At 42.8% G+C, this 13093-nt stretch overlaps 1 protein-coding gene across 1 annotated transcript in view; it reads left to right on the top strand.

Moving 5' to 3' along the window:
- Window positions 1-13093, top strand: part of COL4A5 (collagen type IV alpha 5 chain) — a 132374-nt gene that overhangs the window by 77395 nt on the left and 41886 nt on the right. Inside the window, exons 22-30 of the mRNA XM_083423348.1 lie at window positions 1115-1207; window positions 3282-3352; window positions 3460-3651; window positions 5512-5680; window positions 7189-7281; window positions 7374-7478; window positions 8361-8458; window positions 9506-9656; window positions 10059-10172. Of these exons, the coding sequence (XP_083279474.1) occupies window positions 1115-1207; window positions 3282-3352; window positions 3460-3651; window positions 5512-5680; window positions 7189-7281; window positions 7374-7478; window positions 8361-8458; window positions 9506-9656; window positions 10059-10172 (1086 nt within the window). The remainder of the gene's footprint in view (window positions 1-1114; window positions 1208-3281; window positions 3353-3459; window positions 3652-5511; window positions 5681-7188; window positions 7282-7373; window positions 7479-8360; window positions 8459-9505; window positions 9657-10058; window positions 10173-13093) is intronic.

Below are 13093 nucleotides of genomic sequence, written 5' to 3'. Positions count from 1 at the left end.
CACAACGCCATTGATTTTTTTACTTGTCTTTCATAGGCTGTGGTCCAAAGAGTGGTTTAGGTTCATGTAAGGAAATTCCACTGGTCCAGTCCCAGTTTAACTTCTCTCCACCCACCATCATATTACAGACGTCTCCTGAAATTCCATGTAGTTTCCAAAGAGTTATCCATGTGATTTCTTTGGGTGGGTGGGACTGTTTGACAAAAGCATATCTAAAGCCTTCTGGAGGTCACTAAAGTAGTTTCATCTAGACATGCTTCAGGATGCACTGATAGGAATTTAGTTATCCACTGGATAACTAAATGCTCCAATGTAGTTTTTGGCTTTTAAAGGCTATCAAAATACATTCAGAAATGGTTAACAGAAAATCCTATTTAATATTTAAAAAATATGCCGATTTTTAAAAAATCTAAGATTAATGCAGAAACAGAATGGAATAGTCATAAATGTGATAAAGGCCACATGATTTGCCCCTCCCCCTTTTCATCTTTGTATCCTATCCACTGTTTTTAGAGCTTATTCCACCACCAAAAGATGTGAATTGGGACAAGCATCAGCAGTTTTAAAGCTTGTTTTGTATGTGGATGTGATGACTGAATGTGGTGGATCTAGGGGAGACATTTTATATCACAGACTGTATCCATTGACTGTAAAGTTTTGGTTGCTGTTTTGTAGCGAGATCTTGCAAGATATCTCAATGTCTACATAAGTATCTAGTGTTTTCTGTTGAACTTTGACTGCTAATTCAGGCTTTCTGCAGGTACGTATTTGTAAGAAACCAAAGCTATTAAGCAGAGTTGTGTTGATCTGTCCTGCAGGGTACTTTACTCACACTTGGAGCAGGGTTTATCTTATTTCAAGGGAAGTGTTGAAGCAGGGAAGGTGGAGTTTGAGACTAAGCTGTACTTAAGGAAACAGTGCGTAGTTAATTTATTGTGCCTGAGTGCCAGACAGCTATTGCTTTTCCATGAGTGCACAGACTGCTACTCCAGTTCTTCTCTAATACTTAGGGGTGCATGCCGAATATGTACAAGAAGTCTGCATTTGAATACTTAAATGTACTCATACCCATGGGAAATGATACTCACCTCTTTATTTATGTCTTTGTTTCCAGGTGATAAAGGAGACACCTGTTTTAACTGCATTGGATTTGGCACTTCAGGCCCTCCAGGGGAGAAGGGAGTACCAGGTTTACCTGGAAGCCCAGGTATACAGTGGCTGCTTCCAGCCTTTATCCACCTTTTGATTATTCAGATTTAGGACTATGTTTTGATTTGTTTGCTTTACAGTGATGAACAGCTTTCTAAACAACAACTGTGTATGTGTATTGGGAAAACCATGACACACTCTATGTGTAGCTAAGGGATAAGTGTTTGCGTGTCGAGGTCCCCAAGCTACCCCTAAATAAATTCACACTTCACACCATAATTTTTGTTTAAGGTTTTTGGCATAATTTTGGCCACAACTTTATTAAAATACAATGTGAGTGGTTGCTTAGGCATTGGTTACGACTATCTGTCCCTGCCCAGGGGTAGAACTGACATCCGCAAGCCTGCGAAGTCAATAAGGGCAAACATTTTATGGGGAGTAGATGCAGCTGGGTACCAGACCTTCACCTCTCCCCAAATGCTCCCAGGGGCGCTTGCGTGGCCCTATCCCCCTTTACAGGTGAGCCCCTGGATTCCTTTAATGGAATACCCTTGCAGCAACAGCATTGGAGGGGCAGGCACACCCAATCCATACCCCTCCACCAACCAATGCCTAACCGCAACCTTACAAGTTGTGACGATTTGCTACGCAGTAGGCAAAAACCAAACGGCACCAGCCAATCAATGGACAAAATTCCTACCAGGCCCCTGCCCCAAAAGCAGGCAACCCCATGACAGGCATAGCAAGGTCAAAATGCAACAAACACCCTAAAATTAGGGAGGGTGGGCCGGTGATCCGATGCACGCAGTGAAAAGAGGAAGCTCAACGCTGCGCGCAGGAAATATATTCAACTTAGGCTGTCACTCAAAATTGGCAACATCAAAGTCTCCCCAATCACACTTTGGGCCAACCAAAACCAACTTGCCCAGCAACAGGGGGTGTCTCGTTAACCCCACCACAACCTATGCTCTCCATGAAGGAGAACACACTTTGTGGGCATATTTATGGACAAAACAGGCAAGCTGGTTAATATTCTAGTACATCTGCTCACAGATACCTTTTGCTATTTGAATGTCCCACGGCTTATTTCCTTTTCTTGCGGTAAGTTTGATTGCTAGCAGAAGCAGGACCAATTCTTCCCACATGCCATGGTAGTACACCACTGTGGAATCAGACCACCACTAAGGATATCTATGAGATTTTTCCCATCTGAATTTCATCCTGGATTTGGATATTCCAAATCATCTGACCTTGTTTCCAGAGTGGCATGTGTTTTCAGATTGCCTTTCCTCCATTTTTTATATTGGTCAGACGACTGTGCATGCAAAGTACGCCAGTTTTTGGTTTGCATCTTTGCTCTGTCTCTCTCTCTCTCCTTTTTTGCACAGATGTGCATTAATTTGATCACAGTTCAAAAAGGAATCTTGAGGTGACAAAGCAATTGCACCAGGTCTCCCTTTTTGTGCTGTCATTTAATCAATGCACACCCTAGAGGCATGCAAAATATCCGGATGCATCCCAACAAAGAACCAAAATAGGACTGCTTCAGACAGATATAAGAAGAACTCCAGGGTGGAGAGAAGGGAGTGTGAGACCTGTTTTGGGACTCACAGGTCTAGTTTCTAAAGAGAGGTGATGATTTTACCAGGGCTCTCCAGTCAGAGTGTTCTGCACTCCCCTAGGACATGTGCAACTGGGTTATGCAATCTTCCTTTTCACACTGTGTTTATGTGCATAGGTAGCCTATTAAAAAGGAAAGACGGCAACTGAAATCTGTCAAACTACAAATTATGAAATAAGTTTTTAAACCCGCCCCCCTGCCCCCCAGTTTAATTGGAAGGTAGATCATGGGGCAAAGCAGACCAAGAACTACATGCAGTGGAGGGGTTTGGGATCTGCCCATCCTTCACTACCACTAGCCATAAATCATCCCCTGGACTAAATCTAGGAAACAGTCAAATAGCCTTTGTAGTGACTACAATGAGCATTGCATCATTCCCCTATGAGGTTTTCTGGGAGTCTTCTAACATACTATCCACAAAGAACACTAAACAATTTGCATTGCCCATGTCATGCGTAGGCCATTTTCTAGCTGCTCTCACTGATTTTTCCCTCCCTCCTTTCATGATCAGGTTCTATTGGTTTTCCTGGGCCGAAGGGTGATAAAGGAGTCCCTGGCCTTATTGGTAGTGTTGGACCACAAGTAAGCACCATTAATTGCTATTTGTTGGGAGCATGGGGTTAGAGGGAGAAAGTAGGGGGAAATATGTGCAATCCTAATTACTGCAATAGTTAAAATTCTTTATCTAGGGTCTTCCCGGCCCTCCTGGTTCTCCTGGACGTCCCGGTGCAAAAGGCGATCCAGGTGATGTTCTTGCTTTCCCTGGATTGAAAGGCGAGAAGGGGAACCCTGGCTTCCCAGGCCCTCCAGGTCTGCCTGGGTTAGATGGATCTCGTGGACAAGATGGACTGCCGGGTCTTCCTGGGCCCAAGGGGGAGCCAGTAAGTGAATGTGAAACCATTGCACTTCCATTTCGACCAAGTGTAATTTGAGAGTGTTTTAAATGCTAACAAAACGCAATGGTCATTGAGTACTTAGCCAGTCTTCTGATGGCTCCCAATATTGGCAGCCTTAGTGGTGGCTGGGGCCTAATGGGACTGGAAAGTTGGAAGCCATGGAGGCCAACAGTAGGTGGAGCCAAACCCCATGACTGGCAGAGCCAGTTTTGTTCCCATCCGCCTGTAGATGAATTCTGCAAGGATAGCACTGAGGGTAGAGGTTGCATTCTACACCATATGTTTAAAGCACTATGACACCACTTTAAATAGCAGTGGCTTCCCCTAAGAAATTCCAGGAGCTGTTAAGAACGCTGAGAGCTGTTTGGAGATCCCAATTCCCCATACCCGAGCTATAATTATCAGAGTGGTTTGACAATAAATACCTTTTCAAAGGGAACTCTGGGAATTGTGAGGAAAATAGGGGTCTCCTCTAACACGACTCAGCACCCTTAACAAACTACAGCTCCCAGAAATCTTTGGGGAAAGCCACTACTGTTTAAAGCATCATCATACTGCGTTAAATGTATGGTGTGAAGGGAAAAGGTGACAGGTGATGCCACCTCTTGACATGGTTGTAAGTAGGAAGTCAGGCAGGTGGAGGCTGGTTGTGTACAGACTGTGGTTGGTGGGGCAGTGCGCTATAGCCTAACCTGCACTGGTAAGAAGTAGAATTAATAGGTGCAGCTTTTCCAACCATGATAAACTGGCATAACGTCCTCTCAAATGCACAGGTGGGCCATATTCCTCAAGGCAGTGCTTGCTGTGTGACTCCATTCTCTTTCAAGCTGAATGGCATTTTTGCATCTTAGCCTACTGCCAACCCACAGCTGCCATTGCTCAGTGGTGGGGGGGGCCACTGCTTTGCATGCAGAAGGTCCCACATTAACTTGCTTTTAACTCTGATTTGTGCAAATTTGGTGAAGTAACTAAAGAAATAATCTGCCACAGCAGATTACACACACACACACACACACACACACCTTGTGGCTGATATTGAAAGAGGAAAAGTAATTCTAGTACTAGCACTTACGAAAGGCTTAAATCAAATAATACTGTAATCTGTTATCATGTTATAAAAAGCTTAGATGTGTTGTGTGTTTTTGCAACCAAGTCGTATATAAATTTTGTTAAATAAATAATTAATGGTGTTATTATTCCCATTGGGCCTAAATATTTGTTATTTCCTTTATATGAATTGCATTTTTTCTTATTTTGTTGTTTACAGTCCTGAGCTTCTTTGGGAGGAAGGGCAGGACAGAAATTTAATAAAATACATGTCTAACTGTGTCATTAATGGATAATACAAAAGTATTAATTTTATTTAATTTCCTCTGAGTCTGCATCCATATTAGTCCTTCTTATCTGAATCCTAAGGAAAGTCACTGAAGATTACAACTGCTTTGTTCATTGCAATCTGCCCCACCCACCCCAAATTGTGGGGACAAAGAAGAGAATGGCTATTTCCATTATGCACTCATAATCTGGTGAACCAGGTTTGATTCCCCGCTCCTCCACATGCATCTGCTGGGTGACCTTGGGCTAGTCACACTTTGAAGTCTCTCAGCCTCACTCACCTCACAGAGTGTTTGTTGTGGGGGAGGAAGGGAAAGGAGATAGTTAGCCGCTTTGAGACTCCTTAGGGTAGTGATAAAGCGGGATATCAAATCCAAACTCTTCTTCTTCACTTGCCTTGGGTAGCTTCCCATAGATTTCAAATGAGCTTCTTTCAATTCAAGTGTTCTCGGAGGGTGGGTTGGAGTGAGCTACAAACTCATTTTACCAACTTTCCCCTTGTCCTTTTAGGGTGGCATCAGTTTCAAAGGAGACAGGGGACTTCCTGGTGATCCAGGAATTCCTGGTATTCCTGGTGATCGAGGGCCTCCAGGATCTCCTGGATTTGGCCCACAAGGTCCCCCAGGCCAGAAGGGCGTTCAGGGTGTTTCAGGGCGCTCAGGAGCCCCTGGAGGTCCAGGTAAGTTTCTTTGTCTTATTTGACCAAACCACAAAAAGGAATGTTTGCATCATTGGGTCCAGCAGGGATCATCCTTGCTAACACTAAAAAAAATGAACTCTAAAATGATCAGTTTCATGAGATGATCTGTTGTTGCCGCAAAACTTTTTGTAACTCATCATTTAGCTTGTTTAAACCTTGGGGACTTCTTTTAACCTTTGTAGCTGAGTTCTCTAAAGATAGTGTCATCAGGTAAGAGAAAGATCAAAGCTGTCTTCTAAAACAATTATATAAACACTTGTACAAAGCCTTGCTTGGGAATTCTGAGAAACCAAAAGAATCAGTGCAGTTTTGAAATTAGTGGTTAGAATCAGTGCAGTTTCAAAAGATTCAGACTGCCATCTTGTTTAAAAATGGTGTCCCAACTATTTTTAAACATTGACAAAAACCTGCTCCTTGATCCATCCTTGGCACCTTAGTTAAAAGGATACAGTGGCAGATAATGGGACAAACTCTTTTCTGCCTGAGACCCAGAGTAGACAATAGCAAATAGTCTGACCTAGTGTAAACACAACATCCAGGATGCCTCTAGTCTACATGTGCAGCAGAATGAGTTGCTGGGGTTGCCTGGGCCACTTCTGACCACATGTGAGAAAGACTATAATAATTTGTCAAAATGCATAACGAACAAACAGCTTTCTGAAAGATATTGATGATGGTGATAATGAACATGTATGTATTGCCCAATACTACTAGTAGTAATAAAGATAATTCTTATTAGTATTATTTACATTTATACACTGCCATTAATTTGGTCCTTTGTGCAGTTTACAACATTCAGAAAATATGGGATACAGTTCAAAGGAAAAAAAAGCTATAAAAAGCAATTGCAAAAAATATAAATCAGCACATAAGCTATCTAAAAGCCAGCAGAAACACAGTAACATAAAATCAACTTAAAATCAGCATAAAACCTGTAATGGGGAAATAATTTGGTACAATAAGTTAAATACCAGAAATGTATGTCTGTTGTAAATTAAAAGACCTGGGAGAATTTGTGGTGATTATATGATATGTAACCTGTAGATGAGGTTACAGATGAGATGAGATTCAGACCATCGACTGGGGTAAAATGAACCTAATTCATGCACTGTTAGCATCCGTGTGAGTCTGCTAATGAAGGAAGGAAGTGCACAGTGGGAAAATGTGGCTCCTTCCCACTCCAACATTACCCCAGGCTGGTGCCTGAAGACATCAGTTTGGGAAGTAACTTTAGAAATCCTTAAGCAACTTAAGTCCTGTATACTTGAAGGACCAACTGCCTGAACTCTTATATTCCAGCTCAATCACTGAGATAATCTGTAGGAGCATCGCTGGTTGTCCCATGAGTCAGTGAGGTTGAATTGACAATATGAAACTGAGCCTTCATTGTTAATAGCCCAGTCCTGTGGAATGCTCTTGCAGTAGATATCTATCAGGTGTTGTTGGTTTTGATTTATAATTGTTTGCTATTATACATCTACCGCTAGGGCCCAAAGGGGAACCTGGACAAACTATCACAGAAACAGGATCTCCAGGTAACCCCGGCCCCCCAGGCAGAGATGGTGAAGTTGGCCTTCCAGGTAAATAAATTTGTTGTTTTTCCAAGTGAAATACTATTGTTTACATTTTTGTGGTGGGTTTTTCCCCCTAATTCAATTGTTCCTGTTTGCAGGTGATCCTGGCCAGCCAGGGGCACCTGGATTGCCAGGCATCCCAGGCTCAAAAGGTGATCCCGGATTACCTGGCATTGGACTTCCAGGCCCACCAGGACCCAAAGGTTTGTCTCTGTCATATTCTATGATGCCAGGGTGGTGTGCTGGCAAGATGTCTATAGTTAGTCTGTGGAGAGCTGGGTTTAAAACCTTGCCCAGCCTCAAAGCTCCCTGGGTGACCCTGGACCACTCACTATCTCCCAGCAATAACCTACCTTCTTGTGATGATGAAAGAGGTCCTGCTACATAGGCCACCCTGAACTCTCCAGAAGAAATTGCTTTTGGACCATAGACGTCAGAAAAACCTGATACTCCCCTGTGGGGTTAAAAAACCCAAATCTGTCTGCTACAGTAGTCATGTGTTTAATTTTTAATTGGTGTGTGTGTATTTTTGTGGAAATTCTGGCCTCTCAGAAAGGAAATGAGAGAAGGTTTAGAAAAAGTTGGGATTTATCGTTATCTGCCCCACAACAACTTGTCTAAATCCATGTTTTAGATATAAATTGCTGGTTAATCATATCTGATTGGTTAATCATATCTGATTCTGTTTGGAGATAACAGCAGAATCAGGATATGGGAGAGAATCCCATCATATGAAAGGACTGAGCAAGAAGATCCTAAGAACACAAGAGCCCTGCTGTATCAGACCAAAGGCCCATCTTGGTCCAGCATTGTGTTTATCAGAGTGGCCAATCTGCTGCCCCAATGGGAAGCCTGTAAACTGTAAATAAGGGCAATAGTCCTCTCCAGCTGTTCTTCCCCAGTGACTGGCACTCAGAGGCATCTTGCCTTATTAATCCATCTGCAATGTCAAAACTTTAGCAGTCAGTTTGATTTGAACCAAATTGTGTTAACAAACGGCAAAAACAGAAGCTTGCAGAATGTCTTTTTAAGATTGCTGATGCTTCGTGGTAGTGAGCTCCAAACCTTCTTCTTTGTTCTTTTAGGATATCCTGGGTTGCCAGGCCTTCCTGGTGTACCAGGAAACCCTGGAAGAGCAGGTCAGGATGGACCTCCTGGACTTCCTGGATTAGCAGGACAGAAGGTCTGTAAAGAAGGGTTCTCTCCATTTGCATGCAATAAAAACAGTGGGGTTGGACTTTTCTGACAGTGCAAGCATGGTCAAACTTCCTGGTCCTATAAGTTACATTCATAATGCTTATATGGTTAAGTACTAAAAGATTGTTTGTTTGCTCCTGCCCAAGGTATGATAGGGGATTAGTGGTTGGAGTCTTCAGTACTGTCTCCAGTTAATGGGAGTTTAGAATTAACTAACAGGCACTTGGGTACCAAGTGGGAACCTCACAAATGCTAAAGGTGTCCAACACAAAATTCCTATTCCTCTTTCTCTGTAATTTACTATGCATTACCCACTCAAGACAAACTACTATGCTGGCAAATATAATACACTTCTGTAAAAGAAAAAGTTATAGCCGTGTACTTTTTCTTCTTCTTCCCCATAATAGTGAAAGGGGAAGCACAAAACCTCATTCTGCTGGATCAAAATTCAGATTTGGACCCTGAATAAAATTGGACAGCCTCTGAAGTGTTTCAGATCAAATAATGCTCTTTCCAAAGTATTGAATTAGGGTCTGAATCAAATCTTGTGGTCAGTACATACCCTTAGTTTGTACTATTAACCACAGTTTAGAATATTAAACCATGGTTTGAACTTACAAAAATATTGCAACAAAGTATAGTTTAGACCTGTTTGTCTGCTTTCCTTTCCCATCTACTCAGCACTCATATTTCTGTTGTTCAGCAATAACCATTAATATAATTTATTAATTTAGACATCATAAAAGCCACAATGATAAAAAGTGATGGTTTGGAAAACTCACATGGGCTCTAGTTTCTGGCTTTTGGGCCAATTGCAAACCATAGTTTGCTAATTCGAACATAATGCGAGAATGTAGTTAAGCTACATTAATTGTTGCTTGGTGTGATAGCTGAATTATCAAGTCAAATGTATACTTATACCCCATTTCAGTAGTTACTGTAGTCAAGATGGGTTCACAATAAATATAAAAGCCACAGGAACAAAGCAAGAATGTTCTGAGTTATTGTTTGACTCTCTTTCTTATGTTGCAAGGGGGACCGTGGTTTTGGTGTTCCAGGACCAGCTGGGCCACCTGGGCCACCAGGTTTCAAAGGAGCACAAGGTCCCAAAGGTGATTTCGGCTTTCCAGGAAACCCTGGCCTTCCAGGACGGATAGGTTTTGATGGAACTCCAGGGCCTAAAGGTACAGATACTGCTAACTTTATGCTACCAGTCAGTGCAGACAATACTGAACTAGATGGGCCAGTGATTAGACTGTATCAGGCAGCTTCCTGTGTTCCTGTGCTTATGGAGTGTTGTGCTCATAAGCACTTCTGTCCGGTCTCAACTCAATGCCATCTGTGGTTAAGTAAGCTTAATCATGGTTTGATGACCTGACAAACCTTGGTTTACAGTTCCCTAAGTTACCTGTATTGGAAACAGTGGTTTTGAAAACCGTGGGTTGTTCTACCTATGACTTGGCATATCTTAAATTGAGAATCTGTAATTAACTATCAGTGTTCTGCTTCGTTGAGACTGGTTGAAATTACATCTTGAAATGTTTGCAACCTTTTAAAGATTTGATTTGTTGGATTTTTCTTTCCAGGTGACCCGGGGCCACGTGGCCAACCTGGGTTACCAGGACCTCCAGGGATTCCAGGGATTGGCGGCCAAGGCCCACCTGGGGCTCCAGGGCCTCCAGGACCTGTGGGTCCACCAGGTAGGTCTCACAACAACTGGCCTGTAAATGGCATGATCCCAAATCCAACACATCAGAGTAGAAAATGAGGAAATTCAGACTGACCATCCATTTGACTTTCTTCCATTATTCCCTTCCATATATAGCCTAGAGTTTTCCCAAACTTTTTGTTGCACTGAACAGGCTGAAGCGAGCCCTAAAATAATCAATATGCTTATTGCCATTTGGGCTGCTTTAGAATAGCTGGTCCATACTTACATGAAGCAAAATTATCCCACAGAACATTAGTAGTTCCTAACTGGACTCAAGAGGCTTAAACTCTTTATTGTACCAGTGCAGATCTGGAAAGAACTGTTACCTTAGATCACAGTCACCTGCTTCCTGACTTCCAGTTGTGAAATTTGTTCAACAAAGCTTTTTGTATTTTATGAATGAATGAAGATTCTGGATCCTGATTTTAGGTGAATTCTCAATGCGGGATTCAAATGGTGGTGTGCCCTTAACATATAAATTATTATAATAAAACTCCTGTCCACAGAAAGCTAGCAGGTAATGGGGGAACCGTTCTAGCTTAGCCTTCTCCCTAACCTACTAGATTTCTATGCAGACTTTTTAAAAAGGAACACTCCATCCTGTAACCATCACAACTATAGTCTGAGGTCTCACAGTCTAAACATAGGCTGAACCACAGTGACGTGAGTGAAATGGGGTGCTTAAAAGACTTACAAGCATTACCCCTTCTACTTAGAGGGCAATTGACTGGTGTACTGAAGGAACTTTAAGTCCAGATATATGGAGTGTCATCACAAGGACATTGGGTTGCAGTCAACGTAACTTCTACTCAGAGTACACATAAGCTAGTCATGGCCATTAATTTCATTGGGTCTACTCTGACTAGGACTAGCATGCGATATACAAACCATTGTTGCTGTGGCACAAAATCAGACTGCAGACTCAGTGATCTGGGAGTAAGCCCCATTGAACTCAGTGGGACTAACTTCTGAGTACATATCTTCAAGCAGAGGCTGGGCAGCTAAGTTGTTGTTGATGCTCTTGTGCTCTTGTGCTTATTTCCCTGCACTGAGCAGGAGGTTGAACAATATAAGATTACAAAGTTCTCACCAACTCTGAATCTATGGCAGAGCTTTCATGATGGTGCCACACTTTTTAGACAATCATCATTTTGTGACACAGTAATTCAGTTTTACTAGCAAACTGGAGGTTAAACTAACCCGTTTCCAGTCCCGGGAGGAGCGCAGGGAGCTTTCGTGTGCACGTATGCACAGCAGCCAACAAAAAATGTGTCACAACACAGAGTTTGGAAGCTCTGATCTATTGCTATATCCACACTATACATTTTAAGTATTGTTATACAACTTTACGAGTCATGACTTCCCTCAAGAACTGTAGTTAGGAGACTTGTTAGAGCTACAATTCCCATGGGATGGGGGATTAATTATTAAACTACCCTGGGAGCTATTGCTCTGTGAGGGGAATAGGGGGTCTCCTAACAACTCTCAGTACCCATAACAAACTATGTTTCCCATGGTTCTTTGGGGAAAGCCATGGCTGTTAAAGTGGTATAAATGTATGGAGCTGATGTTGTCATAAATGTATGGTGCTGATGCTGTTATTCCACTATCAGTCTCTAACTGTACCTTGAGACAGGTGAAATTATTGGCCTACATCAAATTTCTGCCTACCATGGACATAATTTGCTTCACCTTTATGGTGTCTATAGATTATCCTTCCCCTCTTCTGTATGTATAGTTACCTCACATTTAGAAATATTTTTAATGTCGATGACATTTATATAAGATATAAGATATATATAAGATATATAAGATATAAGATATAAGATATTTATATAAGATATTATATAAGATATTTGGGTTTGTTTCACAAACATGTAATCCATTGTAAGGTGAAAGCGTTGTTTCTCTCCCTATGATTTCCCTGAGTCGTAATTCTGTTTTTCCTGTCAGGATTATCTCAGGGGGTGTTGCAGGGCCACACTGCTGGGTTTGTGGACAAAGATGGCCATGGGTAGAAGTGCCCTTTGCCTCCACACAGGTCACAAAATGGAAAGGGGGGGGGCAGAGAGGAGAGCTGCCAATACAGTACAAGGAAAAGAAGAGAGCCAGATACTGTATACAGGAGTATAGCTTCCTCTTAACAGCAAGCCCAGGTGGCGAGTGCTAGCCAGTTATGTTGCTAAAACAGGACCGCTGAGAAACAAGAGGGAGCTATCAGCATGCTTTTGGGGAACTTGAAGGTTTCCAGGATTACAACTGATCTTTAGAAATAAGAACCTACTAAGAGGACGCGGGTGGCACTGTGGGTTAAAGCCTCAGCGCCTAGGGCTTGCCGATCGAAAGGTCGGCGGTTCGAATCCCCGCAGCGGGGTGCGCTCCCGTTGTTCGGTCCCAGCGCCTGCCAACCTAGCAGTTCGAAAGCACTCCCGGGTGCAAGTAGATAAATAGGGACCGCTTACTAGCGGGAAGGTAAACGGCATTTCCGTGTGCGGCTCTGGCTCGCCAGAGCAGCGATGTCACGCTGGCCACGTGACCCGGAAGTGTCTCCGGATAGCGCTGGCCCCTGGCCTCTTAAGTGAGATGGGCGCACAACCCTAGAGTCTGTCAAGACTGGCCCGTATGGGCAGGGGTACCTTTACCTTTTTAAGAGGAAACATCCCTCTACCCAAAGCAGCCTGAGGGCTGAGCCTGTTCAGTGGTGACTGAATGCAGAATGTCTATTGAACCAGAAGGGAAATAAGCAGTCATGCCCTTCTTGGGGAGAATGGTTGACTGGAACTTCCTTTGGGAGGGAAGAAACACTAACATTTTTGCTTCAGGCCCCACTTTTACTTTGTTAGTTACACCCAGTATGTTTGGAATTAGGATCTTGTTCAGGTGCGTGCGTAACAACAGCAGCAACCAAAC

This window comes from Podarcis tiliguerta (genome assembly GCF_965153285.1).
Source record: "Podarcis tiliguerta genome assembly, chromosome: Z".
Lineage (NCBI taxonomy): Eukaryota > Metazoa > Chordata > Lepidosauria > Squamata > Lacertidae > Podarcis > Podarcis tiliguerta.
This window is presented reverse-complemented; position numbering and strand designations above follow the sequence as displayed.